Source organism: Xenopus tropicalis, chromosome 1 (genome assembly GCF_000004195.4).
Source record: "Xenopus tropicalis strain Nigerian chromosome 1, UCB_Xtro_10.0, whole genome shotgun sequence".
Taxonomy (NCBI): Eukaryota; Metazoa; Chordata; class Amphibia; order Anura; family Pipidae; genus Xenopus; species Xenopus tropicalis.
The window spans coordinates 102,184,593-102,201,078 of NC_030677.2; the positions used below are offsets into that span (position 1 = coordinate 102,184,593).

General features: G+C 37.3%; 1 protein-coding gene across 1 annotated transcript in view; it reads left to right on the forward strand.

Moving 5' to 3' along the window:
- zap70 (zeta chain of T cell receptor associated protein kinase 70) overlaps window positions 1-16,191 on the forward strand; it is a 31,891-nt gene extending 15,700 nt beyond the window's left edge. Inside the window, 11 exon segments of the mRNA NM_001006824.1 lie at window positions 1,619-1,779; window positions 2,838-2,976; window positions 5,275-5,356; window positions 6,270-6,307; window positions 6,882-6,930; window positions 8,988-9,162; window positions 10,284-10,490; window positions 11,213-11,405; window positions 14,743-14,883; window positions 14,981-15,093; window positions 15,399-16,191. Coding sequence (NP_001006825.1) covers window positions 1,619-1,779; window positions 2,838-2,976; window positions 5,275-5,356; window positions 6,270-6,307; window positions 6,882-6,930; window positions 8,988-9,162; window positions 10,284-10,490; window positions 11,213-11,405; window positions 14,743-14,883; window positions 14,981-15,093; window positions 15,399-15,528 — 1,428 coding nt within the window. The 3' untranslated portion in view covers window positions 15,529-16,191.
- The last annotated feature ends 295 nt before the right edge of the window (window positions 16,192-16,486 follow it).

The following is a 16,486-nucleotide window of genomic DNA, read 5'->3' on the forward strand; positions in this document are numbered from 1 at the left end:
GCGATGAAAAATCGCGAAAAAGTCGCAGAATGTTCATTTCCAATCCGATTTTTTCCCATTCGGGATTCGGATTCGTGGATTAGTAAATGTGCCCCCTACAGTATAACCCTCTTTGGTATTCATGTCTCATTGGTTAAACACTCATCTGTATTTTATATTTACCCTTCTGACACTACAATGCATTATACAGAGGTATTGTTATATTGTTGCCATACAACAATACGCTCAACATCTTAAAGGAACAGTAACTCCAAAAAATGAAATAGCTTTAAAGTAATAAAAATATAATGCACTGTTGCCCTGCACTGGTAAAACTAGTGTGTTTGCTACAGTAACACTACTATAATTTATATAATAAGCTGCTGTGTAGCCACGGGGGCAGCCATTCAAGCTGGAAAAAAGGAGAAAAGGCACAGGTTACATAGCAGATAACAGATAAGCTCTGTAGAATACAATAGTGTTTTATCTGTTATCTGCTATGTGCCTGTGCCTTTTCTCCTTTGAATGGCTGCCTCCATGGCTACATAGCAACTTATTTATATTATTTATAGTAGACTTTCTGAAATAAACACACAACTTTTACCAGTGCAGGGCAGCAGCACATTATATTTTAGTTACTTTTATACACTTTAATTTTTTGGTGTTACTGTTCCTTTAAAGGCTGTGCCAAAAAAGCTTCAAAATGCTGACTTTTGTTGGTATTTTGCAGATTAATTCTTCAAAATCACAACTAGTGAAACATATCTAGTAGGGGTTGGGAGCATGTTTTTATTAGTGGCAGTTGCCTTTTAAACTTAGTAAGGTTGAGAAGCACAAGGTAAAAAATTAGATTGATTGCTCTATAAAAGAAGTGAAAATAAATACAGAAGAATAGAGAAGGCAATTGCAAGCTATGCATCATATGCACTGACTCTACTTATGATATGAATTGCCCATCTGTGAGGTACCTATATATACAGTTGCTTTCAACTGTTTTAAGAGCTGGTTTGGTATTTAGTAATTAATTTTTATAACTTGCGTGTTCCACTTCTGAAAAAAGACCCTTTGTTTTTGCATTGGCTTGCCACTGTCACTTTGCTCTCAGGTGTCTATCTCGAAAAATACCCAGTGGCCTAGGAAACAATGCTTTTTGTTTTCTGCACTACAAATAACCAAATTTCTGGTTAAAAAAATTAAAATGTGACTTCTGTTACATAGTTTTAAGGATCAGACAGAGATTAGAATTTTTTTTACATTAATGTATTATTAGAAAGTTCTTTAGAAGTACATTTTATTATGTTAAAATCAGTTTTTGGATGGAGGACCCCTTTAACTGTGCAGCAGAAAGCTGTGAAAAAGCAGAGGCAAACACTTAGGGCATATTTATTATTATTATTATTATGTGTAAGCCAACATCACTGGTGATTTTGCCCCTGGCAAACCAATCAGATCTTTGCTTTTGTTTTCTAACTTGTACGTAAAAGGATCAAACCTAATTGCTGATTGGTTGCTATTGGTGACATTACTGGTGGTGTTAGCTTATGCACTATAATAAATTAACATATATTTAGTTCAGCCAACTGATTGAATCTAACTTAATGCATACCTAATCATAGCTTTTTTGTTTTTTAACCCACAGGGGGATGCCCTGGAACAGGCAATAATTAGCCAGGCCCCACAAGTTGAAAAGCTCATAGCCACTACTGCCCATGAGAGGATGGCCTGGTATCATGGAACTATTTCCAGGGATGAAGCAGAACGCAAACTGTACTCAGGAGCACAACCTGATGGCAAATTTCTGTAAGTTTACAATTCATGTAAATGGATAACATTGTGCAAAACTATGCCATTACATTAAATAATAACACAGGCAAATGCAATGGAGGGAAAGAGCAGTAAAGTCTTCACTGTATGTGAATTTTTATGTCAGACCATTTTCTGATGGTGAACTGCTTGTAAAACCTACAGTATATGTATAATTATATAGCACCACGGGGATATGCATTACTTTAAAGTTTTACAATGTAGAAAAGTTCACACAGAGGGCATTATGATAAATACATGTATAGAACCCATTATCCAGAATGCTCGGGACCTAGGGTATTCTGGATAAGGGGTCTTTCCGTATTTTGGATCTACTAAAAAATCAGTAAAACTTTAATAAACCCAATAGGATTGTTTTACATCCAATAAGGATTAATTATATCTTTATTGGGATCAAATACAAGGTACTGTTTTATTATTACAGAGAAAAAGGAAATCAATTTAAACATTTTGAATTATTTGATTATAATGGAGTCTATGGGAGACAGGCTTTCCGTAATTCGGAGCTTTCTGGATAATGGGTCTCTGGATAATGGATCCCATACCTGTATATAAGTATAAATATGCAGTGAAATTTGGATATTAGTGTAATTCAGCATGTTGTTCTTTTAAAACCCAAACTATGCTTATTTTGAAAGTTTATTTTAGAAAGGTGAATGGTAAATGTGTATTAAAATAGCAATTAACTGTGTACCTCACATACATGTTGTGTAAATATCACTATGTTGGATTTTTCATGTACTTCCCCATTTAGGCTAATGCCAGATGAGGCGTAGGGCGGATATTTTCGGCAAGCGGAAAAGCGCTTGCTGAAAATTCCGCCCTGTGCCTCCTACATGTACCTGCACCCGAATGAATGAGATACGCTCAGGTGCAGGCACATGTAGCTGATATACGGTATACGCTTTTCCGCTTGCCGAAAATATCCGCCCTACTCCTCGTCTGGCATTAGCCTAAGATCATAGAATTTAGTGCAAAACTATGTTTAGTCCATGTTGTAACTTTCTACTTACTAAAACTTCTCTCTTTTTCAGTATGAGGGAGAGGAAGGAAAACGGGACCTATGCTCTTTCTGTAATGTATGGCAAAACTGTTTATCATTATAAGATAGATCAAGACAAATCTGGAAAATATTCAATTCCTGAGGGCACTAAGTTTGACACCCTATGGCAAGTAAGTCCAGTAAATTCAATAATGTGGCGCCATCAACAGATACTGTTTTTATATGCTCTGTTTTTTCCTGGATTTCAAGGTGAACAATGGACTCCCTCCGATCCCATGCTCTTCCAGTGACCTTCCTCCCCACACCACTAGTTAGTTTAAAGGAAAACTATACCCCCAGAATGAATACTTAAAGGAGAAGGAAAGGCTAAGTCACTTGGGGGTGCCAAAATGTTAGGCACCCCCAAGTGACTTAGAACGCCTACCTTGTACCCCGGGCTGGTGCCCCTGTACGGAGGGAACAGCACCAGCCCGGGGTAGCTGCCGGCGCTTCCTCCTTCCTCCTCGCTTGCGCGCGCATGCGCAGTAGAGTGAAAAGCCGAACTTAAACATTAAAGTCGGCTTTTCACTCTACTGCGCATGCGCCGGCCGGCGGATTTCGCCGGCAGCGCGCAAAGGAAGGAGGAAGCGGTGTCTACAGGTGCCCCGGGCTGGTGCTGTTCCCTCCGTACAGGGGCACCAGCCCGGGGTACAAGGTAGGCGTTCTAAGTCACTTGGGGGTGCCTAACATTTTGGCACCCCCAAGTGACTTAGCCTTTCCTTCTCCTTTAACCAACAGATAGTTTATATTATGTTAAGTGACCTATTCAAAAATCTTGCCAAACTGGAATATATATATCAGTAAATATTTACACCCTTTCCCTTGATCCACCATTTAGTGATGGGCTGTGTGCTCCCTCCCTGTGTGGGAGCAAAAGGCAGAACTCTGTCCATTAATTGGCTGATGTGGCTAAACATGTATGTGTGCCTTGGCTTGTTTGTGTGCACTGTGAATCCAATTATCCCAGGATCCTGGTCCTTAATTCTTAAAATGTCAATTTTCTATTTAGGATTACCCAATAGCATATTCTACTAAAAGTATATTTTTATGAAAATGGTTTATTTAGATGAAGCAGAGTTTTACATATGAGCTTGCTTATGCAATAAATTTTTATAGAGACCTACGTTGTTTGGGGGTATAGTTTCCCTTTAAAGGGGATTTTTATCAATATTTTTCAAGCTTGCTCACTAGATATCTTGCCAGTTTTCAACCAGATATAATGTAAGGTGGCAGCTAGTGATGAGCGAATCTGTTCCGTTTCGCTTCGCCGAAAAATTCGCGAATCTTTGAAAAGATCCGCGAAACGGCGAAAAATTCGCGAAACGGCGAAAATGTCGTGCGACAAAAAAATTGTCGCCCGCGGCTATTATTTTGTTGCGCGGCTATTGTTTCGTCTTCCGCGGCTATTGTTTTGTCGCGCGGCTATTATTTCGTCGCGCGGCTCTTGTTTCGCCGCCCGCGGCTCTTGTTTCGTCGCCCGCGGCTCTTGTTTCGTCGCGCACGGCTATTATTTTGTCGCCCGCGGCTATTATTTTGTCGCGCGCTATTGTTTCGTCGCCCGCGGCTATTATTTTGTCGCCCGCGACTATTCTTTTTTGACGCCGACAATTTTTGGACGTGCGCCGAATTTTTCCGCGGCGAAATTTTTCATCCATTTCGCGAAACAATCCGCCAATGGCGAAACGCGGAAATTCGCCGCGAATCCATGCCTGGCGAAACTTTTCGCCCATCACTAGTGGCAGCAATTGGGAAGGACCTATACATGGACAGATAAGCTGCCCACTGGGTCTGAAGGGGCAGATCAAATCAGTGTGGCTAGCTTATCTGCTGGTGCAGGAAGGGAGGTTGTTGGAGGGAACCGGGGTGGCAGCGAGGCTTTCATTAACTTTTATGGCAGCTCTTTAAAAGAATCTTTTTCCACCATCTTCTGCTCTCTTGGTATACTTTACTATCACATTTTCACAAAGACACTAGTAGAACAGATTTTGTTTTAAAGAATATATATTTATGCCATCTTACTGATGTTAACAACAAAATTTGGAAAGATTGTTACAAATATTGTTTGATTTTTTTTTCATTTATTGTTCATTATTACTGGATCTCAACATAGAGGAAAAATATTTTCCTCACAAATGTAAATTAAGATTTCCAGATTTCTATTAATATTTATTTGATCCTGTGTAGATGCCAGTGTCTCCCTTCCTTAACTTTCACTAACTCATTATTAGTTATAATTTATTATAATTATTTACAATTTTGAAAATTTGGCAATTATTTATTGTTATTATCACCTCAGTTTTCATTACTGTCAGGTCTGCTTTGCATATGAAGAAAACTGTCAGCTGTAGGGGGCTCTTATTCCATAAGATCGTAGATGACACCTACATTTCTAAGGAAGAGATTAAACGTTTTGTTCCTTTTTTTTAAAGCTTGTGGAGTACCTAAAACTCAAGTCTGATGGAATTATGGCTGTCTTAAAGGAATCCTGTCCTAATTCCTGCACATTTTCAAGTGAGTTCAATTAAATCATGATTTGTAGCTAAATAGAACACAGGTTGTTGTAACAAGATATGGTGGGGGTGAGAAAATAAGGGGAATTATATAGGTACAGATATGATCTATGATGGGGATTGTTTGATCCCTGAAGGCTTTTACCATATTTTGTATTGCCATACCTTACATCTACTAAATCATTAAATAACCTGGTGGGATAGTTTAGTTACCATCAAGTACAATGTATAAGGTAATTGATTACAATCACTGGGGGCACCTAATATTTTGGCGCCCCCCAGTAATTGTATCTTTCCTTCTCCTTTAAAGGGGTTGTTCACCTTTGACTTAACTTTTAACCGATGTAGAGAGAGATATTCTGAGACAATTTGCAATTGGTTTTTATTTATTTATTTTTTCATTATTTTACTATTTCTTCAGCAACTCTCCAGTTTGGAATTTTAGCTGTTATCTGGTTTCCAAAGTTAAAATGATCTTAGCAGCCAGGGACTTGCCACGGTAGAGTTGCAATGAGAGACTGAAATATGAATAGGAGAGGGTCTGAATCGAAGGCGAAGTAATAAAAAGTAACAATAACAATAAAATTGTAGCCTCACAGAACAATCGCTTTTGGCTGCTGGGGTCAGTGACCCCCATTTGAAAGCTGGAAGGAGTCTGAAGAAGAAGGCAAAAACTGTACAAAATAAGTAATGAAGACCAGCTGAAAAATTGCTTAGAATTGCCCATTCTACAACATACTAAAAGTTAAATTAAAGGTGAACCACCCCTTCAAACCTTACATAGTTTATAGTCAAGACAATCTAACTGATGATAATTAATTTTTGCTTATGAAATTATGTCTCCATATGCCTTGTTTGAATTGTATGCCAACTCAGTTATAACATTGGCCTTCATTATCTATTTATATTTACAGTAGCACCAGCTGCCGCACCACCTTCCCTTCCTAAAATTGTAAGTACAACACACAATGAACTGTGATTTTTTTTGCTGCCTGCATCCAGTCAGTTCAACTGAAATAAAACTCTTACTATATAATATAATTTCCAATTTGAAACACCCAGTCACATAAACATCCATATGTACTGGAACAACGAGTTCTACATGTCAACACATCTTTTCAAATTAAATTAAGTTTATACATATTTATCGTTTCTATAAAACATACTTCTTTCAAAATAACAGTTCGCTTTGAATAATATTTGCATAGGTCATATGTAATATCTAACAACAATTGCACTTGGTCACTATGTTTTTTAATCTGGCAAAAGCGAAATGCTAGGGGTTCCTATTAGATATATATATATATATCCTATATAGATAATAGGAATCTAAGGTGAATAATAACCCAAAAGCTCTGACCTCAAGATCATTAGGTGTTAGTAGTTAGGTAACTGTTGCTCATGTGTGCTGCAAGTCAGGCCATTACTATTTTGTTGTAATAGGAAGCTACATAGTTACATTGTTAAGTAAAAACCAATGTCCATCAAGCAACCACTAAAAAGTTTTGTTTTACTTTTAAATCCAGAGGCAGGCGGCATCCAACTCTGATGGTTACACCCCCGAACCTTTCATTGGTAAGAAAATTCATGTGGATTGTTGCTTAGAATTAAAACTTCCTTCATTATGCAAAAATTGGGGTGGATTTTCCCTTTTAAAGATCAGTTTGTGTAAGTAGGTTGTGAAAGTTAAAGAAACATCACCCTCATACACAAAGAGAAAGAAATTCTTTCAGAGAAGATTTATTATACACGTTTGGACCAAAAAACACTTTCTCATCCCAACTACAATTTTGAGACATATATTAATACCATTTCAACAAAGTTCCAAATTTAAGGTGGCCATACGTGAGCCAATTTCACTGGTTCTGTGATGAAGGATCTAATTCAGGGATCCCCAACCTTTTATACCCATGAGCCACATTTAAATGGGAAAAGTTTTGGGGACCAACACAAGCATGAAAATGGTTCCTGGGGGTGCCAATAAGAGCTATATATGGCTGGACTGGCAGCCTACAGAAGGCTCTGTTTGGCTTTATACTTGGTTTTTATGCAACCAAAACTTGCCTCCTAACCAGAAATTAAAAAATGAGCACCTGCTTTGAGGCCAATGGGAGCAACATCCAAGGGGTTGGGGAGCAACATGTAGCTCCCGAGCCACTGGTTGGGGATCACTGATCTAATTGGTACACAATCGTTTGATGATCAGTTTGCCATACTATATGCCATCCACGGACAACAATTATTTGAAAAGATGTCATCGTATTGTTGACGTTAAATACAGAAAGATCATACATCTAGGTACGATCGATATAGTGGTGGAAGCAGTATTTACCCCTGTCTGTCACATACGCGCGAACCCTGCAATAAGCAAATTAAGGTTCCACAAAGAACGTTCCTGTACTTCAGTATACGTTCGTTGACTTCGCTGGCAGTCATGACATGCGCAGAGGATAATAGTTCAGCGATAAATGTTGCTCTGGATTCGGTCGTTTCAAAGTAAAAAATCGTCTTGTGCATGGCAACCTTTACATTTTTAAAATCATTGGACAGATAATATTTGTGGAATACACTGATTGGTACATACTTGTATATAACTTAAGCTATAAACATATGCAAAAGGCCGTTCATATTGCCTTTTAAGGACATGGAGAGTTTCTCCTAAGTTTTATTAACTATTACCAGGTAAAGATTTGGTTTTTCTTTTATATAGAGAAGTCATCTTAATCCCAGCATTGGATCTGTTTACAGTTGGGAGGAGAGAGCTGTTTCTTTTTCTAGGTTAAAGTAGTCCCTGATATTTATTGGCAAGGGTGTCTGATACCCCTATTCTTTAACAAGGGAGTAACCATGTGGATCCCGCTTGCTGTAGTTGTTGTTTGGTGCTGAAGAACCTGAACCAGGTGAAGAATGTAGGACTGTGAGATTAGCTACCGTATTCGAACCAGGCTGAGTGTAGTTAGCAAAGCAGCTGGAGGCTGAACTAAAGAAAGCAGATTTATTAAGACAGATTTATTTTCGCAGATTTCTTCGCGCTTGCGCGACTTTTTAATATACTTGCGCGTCTTTTTTGTACACTTGCACGAAAAATTCGGAAAGGTTCTGCCGCTGTTTACAATAGTTCGGTACGAAAATTTTTTGACTTTCGGATCGCCAATACGATATTATCGTGACTAATACGATTTTTTCGTAAGCATTTTCATGATATTTGCCATCTTCAGAAATTATCATATCCAATCTGAATTTTTCCCATTTGGGATTCGAACTTGTGTTTTAATGAATCGGCCCCTAGGTGTCACCTCTCAGAACTGGGACTCGAGTGGATATATTGAGGGATAGATAGATCTTAAGAGGAGGGAAAGAAAATAATATTAGCAAAGACAACTGTGAAGACAGAAGCATGACACAAGGGATGGAATTAGAAACAAAACAAAAAAATGATTTCCTCACATTGTAGATGGTGGATGCAAATTTATGTATGTGTAAATGTGAAACTGAAATTCCTTTTGTAAATTCTAAAAATGATTTTGTGTCCTTGCAAACTAATAGAAAAATGTTGTTCTGCATGCTACCATAAGGTTGGGTTTTTAGTTGCTGGAATTTCTTCTCTTACTTTTCTATATTTTGTTATCAAGGAAAGTCCCGAATATTGCCAATGGACACCAGTGTGTACGAGAGTCCTTACAGTGACCCAGAGGAGTTAAAGGAACGAAAGCTATTTGTTAAAAGAGAACTCCTTTTGATAGATGAAGTGGAATTAGGCTCTGGGAACTTTGGATGTGTTAAGAAGGGTGTCTATAAGCTAAAGAAGTAAGTCAGATATTTCTGTGTTGAAATAGAAAATGATTCTGATAAACCTTAAATACAAGGTACTGTTTTATTATTACAGAGAAAAAGGAAATCATTTTTAAAATTTTAAATTATTTGCTTAAAGGAAAACTATACCCCCCTCTCTAAAAATATATTGCATAAACAAGCTCATATGTAAAACCCTGCTTCATCTAAATAAACTATTTTCATAAAAATATACTTTTTAGTAGTATGTGCTATTGGGTACTCCTAAATAGAAAATTGCCATTTTAAGAATCAAGGGCCACCTCCTGGGATTCACAGTGCACACAAACAAGCCAAGGCACACATACATGCCAGGCTACATCAGCCAGTGAATGGACAGAGTTCTGCTTTTTGCTTCCGCACTCCTTCCTGTTACAGTTAGAGCTGCATTATTTCTGGTCATGTGATCTCTGAGGGAGCACACAGCCCATCACTAAATAGTGGCTCAAGGGAAAGGATGTAAAAGGGCAATATTTACTGATATATATATATTCCAGTTTGGAGATTCTTTAATATGTCAATTAACATAATATAAACTATCTGTCAGTGAAGTATTCATTCTGGGGGTATAGTTTTCCTTTAAAATGGAGTTTATGAGAGATGTCCTCCCTGTAATTTGAAGCTTTTTGAATAACTGATCCCATACCTGTATTAAAATAAAATGTATTTAAATAACAATTGTAAAATATAATATATATATATAGCAATCAAGTAAGTATGCACCATATTCATTGTGTAATGTCCTTTAGGGATATAATATGATGGCAATAATGTAGACATGTAAATGAAGATTAAGTAAATTCAGACACAAGTAACTGAATTGCCAGCAGATAGATTTGTCTGGGCCTTACAGAGCAGAAGGGACTCATTTGTGACGTAGGTTCCTAAATGTGCCTCATAGCTTGGTCATTGCTTCTTTGCTGTGCTACACAGAGCTTAATTATTCCCACTGGTTTTCTTTATTAGTATTTCATTTAGTATTCAGTTGTAAACGTTAGCTGAGCTTTTGTCCATCCATGATCTGTTATTGAAAATTGTGCCCTCTTATATATTGTGTTACTATCTCCCATGTCCTCTATTGCTCCCTGATTTTTCAGACGTCAGATTGATGTAGCGATAAAGGTGCTGAAAGTACAGGATGAAAAAAACGTTAGAGATGAAATGATGAAAGAAGCTGAAATCATGCATCAACTGGACAATCCTTATATTGTGAGGATGATAGGAGTGTGTGAGGCAGAGAACCTTATGCTAGTCATGGAAATGGCATCAGGGGGGCCCCTTAACAAGTTCCTGGGAGCTAAGAAGTAAGTAAAACCATTGGACTCCCAAGTAATTTTGGGAGAATTATGCATATATATTTCTATATTTCGACTGACATTTTACATATTTCAATAAGCCAGTTTTAAGGAAAAACTTTTTGTAATATTTGATTTATAACCATACTTTGCCACGCTCTCTTTATTTTTAAAACAAATAATAATGGTTCGAGGACTTATTTACTAATGATGGTTGTGGAAAGATTCATCTTGATAAATCCATAGTGATTATAAGTATTTAATACTGCAACAATCAATCCATAACAAATTGAATTCATTATGAATTGGTCAAGTTTTTCAATCTTTCTGGAAACAGGAAAATGAATTTAATCAGTAAAGATTTAAATAAAATGCACTGAAGAAAAAATAACCTTGCCCATTATGTATCATGGGATTGGCTATTACCTATCATGGGATCGACTTAAGGCCAGTCATTTGTTTGGGTGTCTGAAGTGTTGAATTCTTTGAAGGCATGTTAAATATCATTTTATCAAGTGAATTGAATTGCCCTATCAATTCACTCAAAAATATTCATTGGCTAATTTGGTGGTTTCAATCAACAAGTAAGTGACTTCAGAGTCTTTCATTAATCTTGCAACTCGCCATTCTATCTATGATAAAGTAAATCTGCCTTTGAGTTTACAGTAAAGTCAAGTACAGAATATCAAATCTCATGCTATTTATTGAATTCTTCTTTCTCACCTGCCCAGGGATGTAATACCTATGAGTAATATAGTAGAGCTCATGCACCAGGTATCCATTGGAATGAAATACCTTGAAGGAAAGAATTTTGTGCATCGTGATCTTGCAGCTCGTAATGTTCTCATGGTCAACCAACATTATGCCAAAATCAGTGACTTTGGACTTTCAAAAGCTCTTGCAGCTGATGATAGCTATTACAAGGTAATAATTCAGTGCTTACTCAATGAAGATTGATCAGTGTGCTACTATAGCTTTATACCCCTTAATACATTTCTGCAATAGTTGCATGTACAATAAGAACATTTTACCAAATAGCAAAGCAGATATTTCCAGGGTGTAAAGAAAGTTACTAATACAGGAGAACACAATACAGGTATTTTATTCTCTAGAATAATATAGAATATCCAGAATACGCTGTTATCCAGAATACCTGCATGCAAAGTACTGAGGGGGGTGAAGGAAGTTAAATGAGAAGGAAAGTCTAATAAAGTGTTAATATCAAGCTGCAGGCATACCTTCAGTTCTCTCAATAGTGCCCTTAAGTCTCCCCATATTTCGCCTGTTCAGATGATCAGAAGCTTCATTGGAAAAAAAAAAACACTGAGCTCTTTAAAGAAAATTCCCATAATGCCTTGCTCCTGCAGCAAGACCAAGACCCATGTACATACGCAGTTTGTAAGACTATGAGGAAGCTTCCTGCTGATTGACTCAGATCACTCATTCATAAGGGGGGGAGGGAGTTCTTAGCATTCTTATGGGAGGGGGTGCAGGAGAGGGGAGAAAGGAGAGAGCTGCACAGGAAAAAGTAGACAAGAAATCCTACTTTTCTTTTGATAGAGAACTCAGTGCAGCATTACTGTAAGTGCTTATGGCTGTATTTACATAGACCTTTCTGATAAAGCTTACTTAGTTTTTACCTTTCCTTCTCCTTTAAGTGATTGATGTAGAAGGGTACTTAATATAGAGACCTACATGTTAATTAAAAAATTAAAAGCCTAACTTCTGGGTCCTACCAACGCACCCCTCTCTTCAAACTCATGCCTGCATGCTGCACTGTACATGTCATATGAAATAAAAGCAGTGTTTATGGGTGGGGGACTTCAGTTCATAAGGCAGAAACAGCCCTACATCAAATAACTTACAGGTTCGGCATTATTCTGAGGTTTAGATGATGTTCTGCATTTGGACAATCCAGTGTCTTATTTTTTTGTTGAATAAGACAAGTACAGATGCAGCCAGCAGTTTTTCACATTTTGTCTTACTATGTCCAGACACCATTTTTTGAATGTTGAATCCTGCCTCTAGATGGTGCTAGAGTGCAAAGACTTCCCAGCAAAAAAATAATAGAAAACGCATGGCATAGACCATGCGCCACCCGGTGGCAATATTTTTTGTTCCCTCCTGTTTTAACTGTAAGAGACACACAACAACATGGTAAAGGAACTTGTCAGCATCTGTATGTCCAGTTAGCCATCTTTGATACTTCACTTGCGGTGAACAGTTTAAGCTGGAGAAATATTTAAAAAATAAAATACAGAAACGTTTGTTTATTTACCTTGCTAAGTTTGCAGAGATATAAATATTTATATATACATACATTATATTATACTTGTATAAGTATTCAAGCAGGTATCAAGCTTACATAGTTTCTGCGCTGAAACACTATGAATATAATAAATATAATTTTCTCATTAAATGTATAAATATTGCAAATCTGGTTTTATTGGTAAAATGTTTATACTGAGACTTTACGCCACTCAGCTTATTTATACATGCAGGGGTGTAACTATAGAGGAAGCAGACCCTGCAGTCATGGGGGGCCTGGAGGACAGGAGGGCACTGACCACGGGGTCAGCTTCCCTTTAAAGGAACTTTACTGTGCATGGGCAGGTGCTCACACTTTAGAGGGCATGGAAGGGGGGGAGTCCATAGTTTGTGGTGCGCGCTGAAGATACTTTGTGAAGGGGGCACCACTTTGATACACTGCTGTATACAGGTGTAAGATCTGTTACAGCGAAAGCTTGGGACCTGCAGTTGTCTGAATAGGTGGTCTATAAATAATTGGGAGCAGCATGCCTTAAGGCTACTAAAAACATTTAAAATAAACAATTATAACAATATGATTACTTTGTCAATTATGCTATCTTAGGCTAGTGTCACACAATGCATTTCGCCAATCTGCTACCTTCCACCTAGACTTTAGTATGCACTTACAGGCGCAGCATCCACTTGTCACTGTACACAGAGGATAGATAATGGTGTGAAAAAAATACATACTTTCATGCTAATGCACTGAAATCGCAACTGTTTACACTAACAGACTGATGCCGTGACTGTCACTAAACACTAAAGTTAGTGGATCGGTATATTTATAATGGTGAAATTATCCTATGTGAGATTTGGGAGACTATCCTTAAGTAGATACAAGGTACTGTTGGACTTATAAACAGAAAATTAATCAAACAATAAGTGCAACTATAGGAGATGGCATGCTGTTTGTTTGAAACTTTATTGGTAAAATGTATTAGTAAATAGATAGATTTGCTACAATGTAAACCTTTTTTTAAAACCATATTGATCAAATGTTCACTAGATGGCAGTACAGTATTAGAAAAATAGCTAGCACAGTACAGTACAGTCCAAATGAATAAAGGGAAACCTCTTAATATATAGGCAGAGAAGGGTAATACTTTTGCAGTAAGAGAGATAAAATGCTTTTATAACAGTACAATATAACAGAGACCGCAACAGGTATTATTTACTCTTTGCTTCCTGACTAGGAAATAACCACTACCCCTAATTCTTAACATATAGGGCTTTTACTTGTTATTTAGTCACCAGGAAAATAACTCCGCTGCCAAAAATGAATAGGATTGACCACTAATATACATTGTACATGAAACCAAGCATTTTAAGGGTAACATACATGTATACAGCTCCCCATATGATACTTGTAAATATTTTGGTTGTGCCTATCTGCTTTCCTAAAAAGCAGAAATGATATATAAATGAAACAGAATTGTAGACTGGTAATTTGAAATAAGCAGAATCAGACTGCTGGACACTGACTGCGTTTAAAGTTTTGGAAAAGTTGCTGTGTATTTAGCCTGTGACTGGGTAATTGACACATTTGTGGTATACCAATGCACAATATGCCCACTATCTTCTGGATAAGAGGCAGTTTATCACTGTGTTGAGGTTAGTGTAACCATTTATACTTGTGTATGCCAATACCCATACAAATGTGAGCATATTTTTGTGTGATATTTTTGGGAGACACACATGCATTTTCAGTCTTTCCCAATGTATTCATGCAGCTCAGACTTGCTGAAGATGTGTGGGGCATGGATTAATGTATGTGACTGGGTCCAGTAGATGTATGTATGTAGCTTAGAGTGTTCATAAGTTACAATATAGAATGTTTCTACAATAGGGAACAGAAAAATTATTTTTGCTTGTCTCCGCTGAAGATGAGAGGTGGAAAGGAAAGCAATCAATAAAGCTCCATGAATTAACTTAATTTCTTTGCATCCTGCAGGCTAAGTCCTTTGGAAAGTGGCCGCTGAAGTGGTACGCACCAGAGTGCATCAACTACCGCAAGTTTTCAAGTCGTAGTGATGTGTGGAGCTATGGTATAACCATGTGGGAAGCTTTTACCTATGGGCAAAAGCCCTATAAGGTATGGTCTAGGTATCTTAGCTGCAGATGGATATTGTCATTTTCTGGTAAAGCATTTAACTGATTTTAAAATATCCCTGTATTGTTGCCTTCTGTAGAAACTCAAGGGAACAGAAGTAATGAGTTTCATTGAGAGAAATGAGCGTCTGGCCTGCCCTGCAGGCTGCCCACCTGAGATGTATCAAGTTATGTTGGATTGCTGGATATTCAAGTAAGAATCTAAGGATCTCATTTATGAACGCAAGTGTAAATGCACAAAGCAAAATTGCATCTATGTAAACAGTATTTACATAACAACTCCTACAAAACATTTTGGTGGACTCCCTGCCTGTTTTTTTTATTATGAATTGTGAAGTGCTTTACAAAAAAAAACTACAAAAAATTATAGTTATTTTTCTGTTACTCCAAAGAATTATTTTTATTCCTTTTTTTAGTATTTTCTTAATTGAATATCTGCATAGCCTCTTTCAAATGCCAATATTATTTCCTTTAACCATTAATATTATGTGCCTTCAGGATGGAGGACCGCCCTAATTTTGATAATGTGGAATACCGTATGCGCATGTATTACTATAGCATTGCTGACAAACCAGACAAAGAAGGCAAAGAAGCAGCAGCAGCAGCAGAAGCATCTGGAAAAGTGTGAAGCAATAATGCTTGCTTGGGAGTTTTTGTCTATTTGTCACTGAAGAACAGTCTTTGGAGCACTTATGGAACAATTCAAACTGCTATTTTGTGTCTGTGTGTGGGAGGGGGTATTTTTCTCTTAGTAACACACATTGTAAAATAGGGTTGCCTATCCTGTTTTCACCCAGACAGCCCGTTTTTTTGAAGGGCTGTCCAAGTGAAATCTGCCTGTTCGGACTTTCAACTGCCTGTCCTTAAAGTAATAATAAAACCTATGCATAGGATTCATTGCACCAGACCCAAGATTTAGCAACCCTAATAGGGTCTATGCCCCTAGATTTGCTGCTGAGGATCCTGACTTTTTTTTTTTTTGTAGCCCTTTATGCTTATCAGTTTAGGGACTAAGATTAAATGTACCTACTGTATATGAATTGCAAATTATATCAAACAGGATAAAACTGTTTTTTTATTTACATTTTATTTCTTGGTTGCTTGGTTGGTAAAAATGAATGCCTAAAAAGTCTCGTTTTCAAATGCAGTAGATTTAAAATCTTTACCATAAGAAAAACATTTTCATAATAAAAGAAAAATCATTACAGAGGCCAAACATCAAAGTAAATAGAAAGATATCATTTTAAACCAAGCTTTTCACAACAGTAAATAAAGACAGAAAGAAAAGTAAGTTCCTCTGCTGTTTTCAATTACATTTGTGCTATTCACATGTCACAGCCATCTGCAACAAGCCTTGCGTCATGTTGCTACTACTCAATACTGTCAGCAATCTGTCAATGTTTAAATGCATATGGGAGCAATGATGCTGACACACAGGAAACAAAGGGCTTCACACCTGCAATGGTACAAAGAGCCAAATTGTATACGTTTATGATTGCCTAATCATAAACTCAAAGAATTGGTTAAAGCTTTAGCCTCTGGCTCAGTAGAATTACCTGCATGAAATACAGTACACGTATAGGATC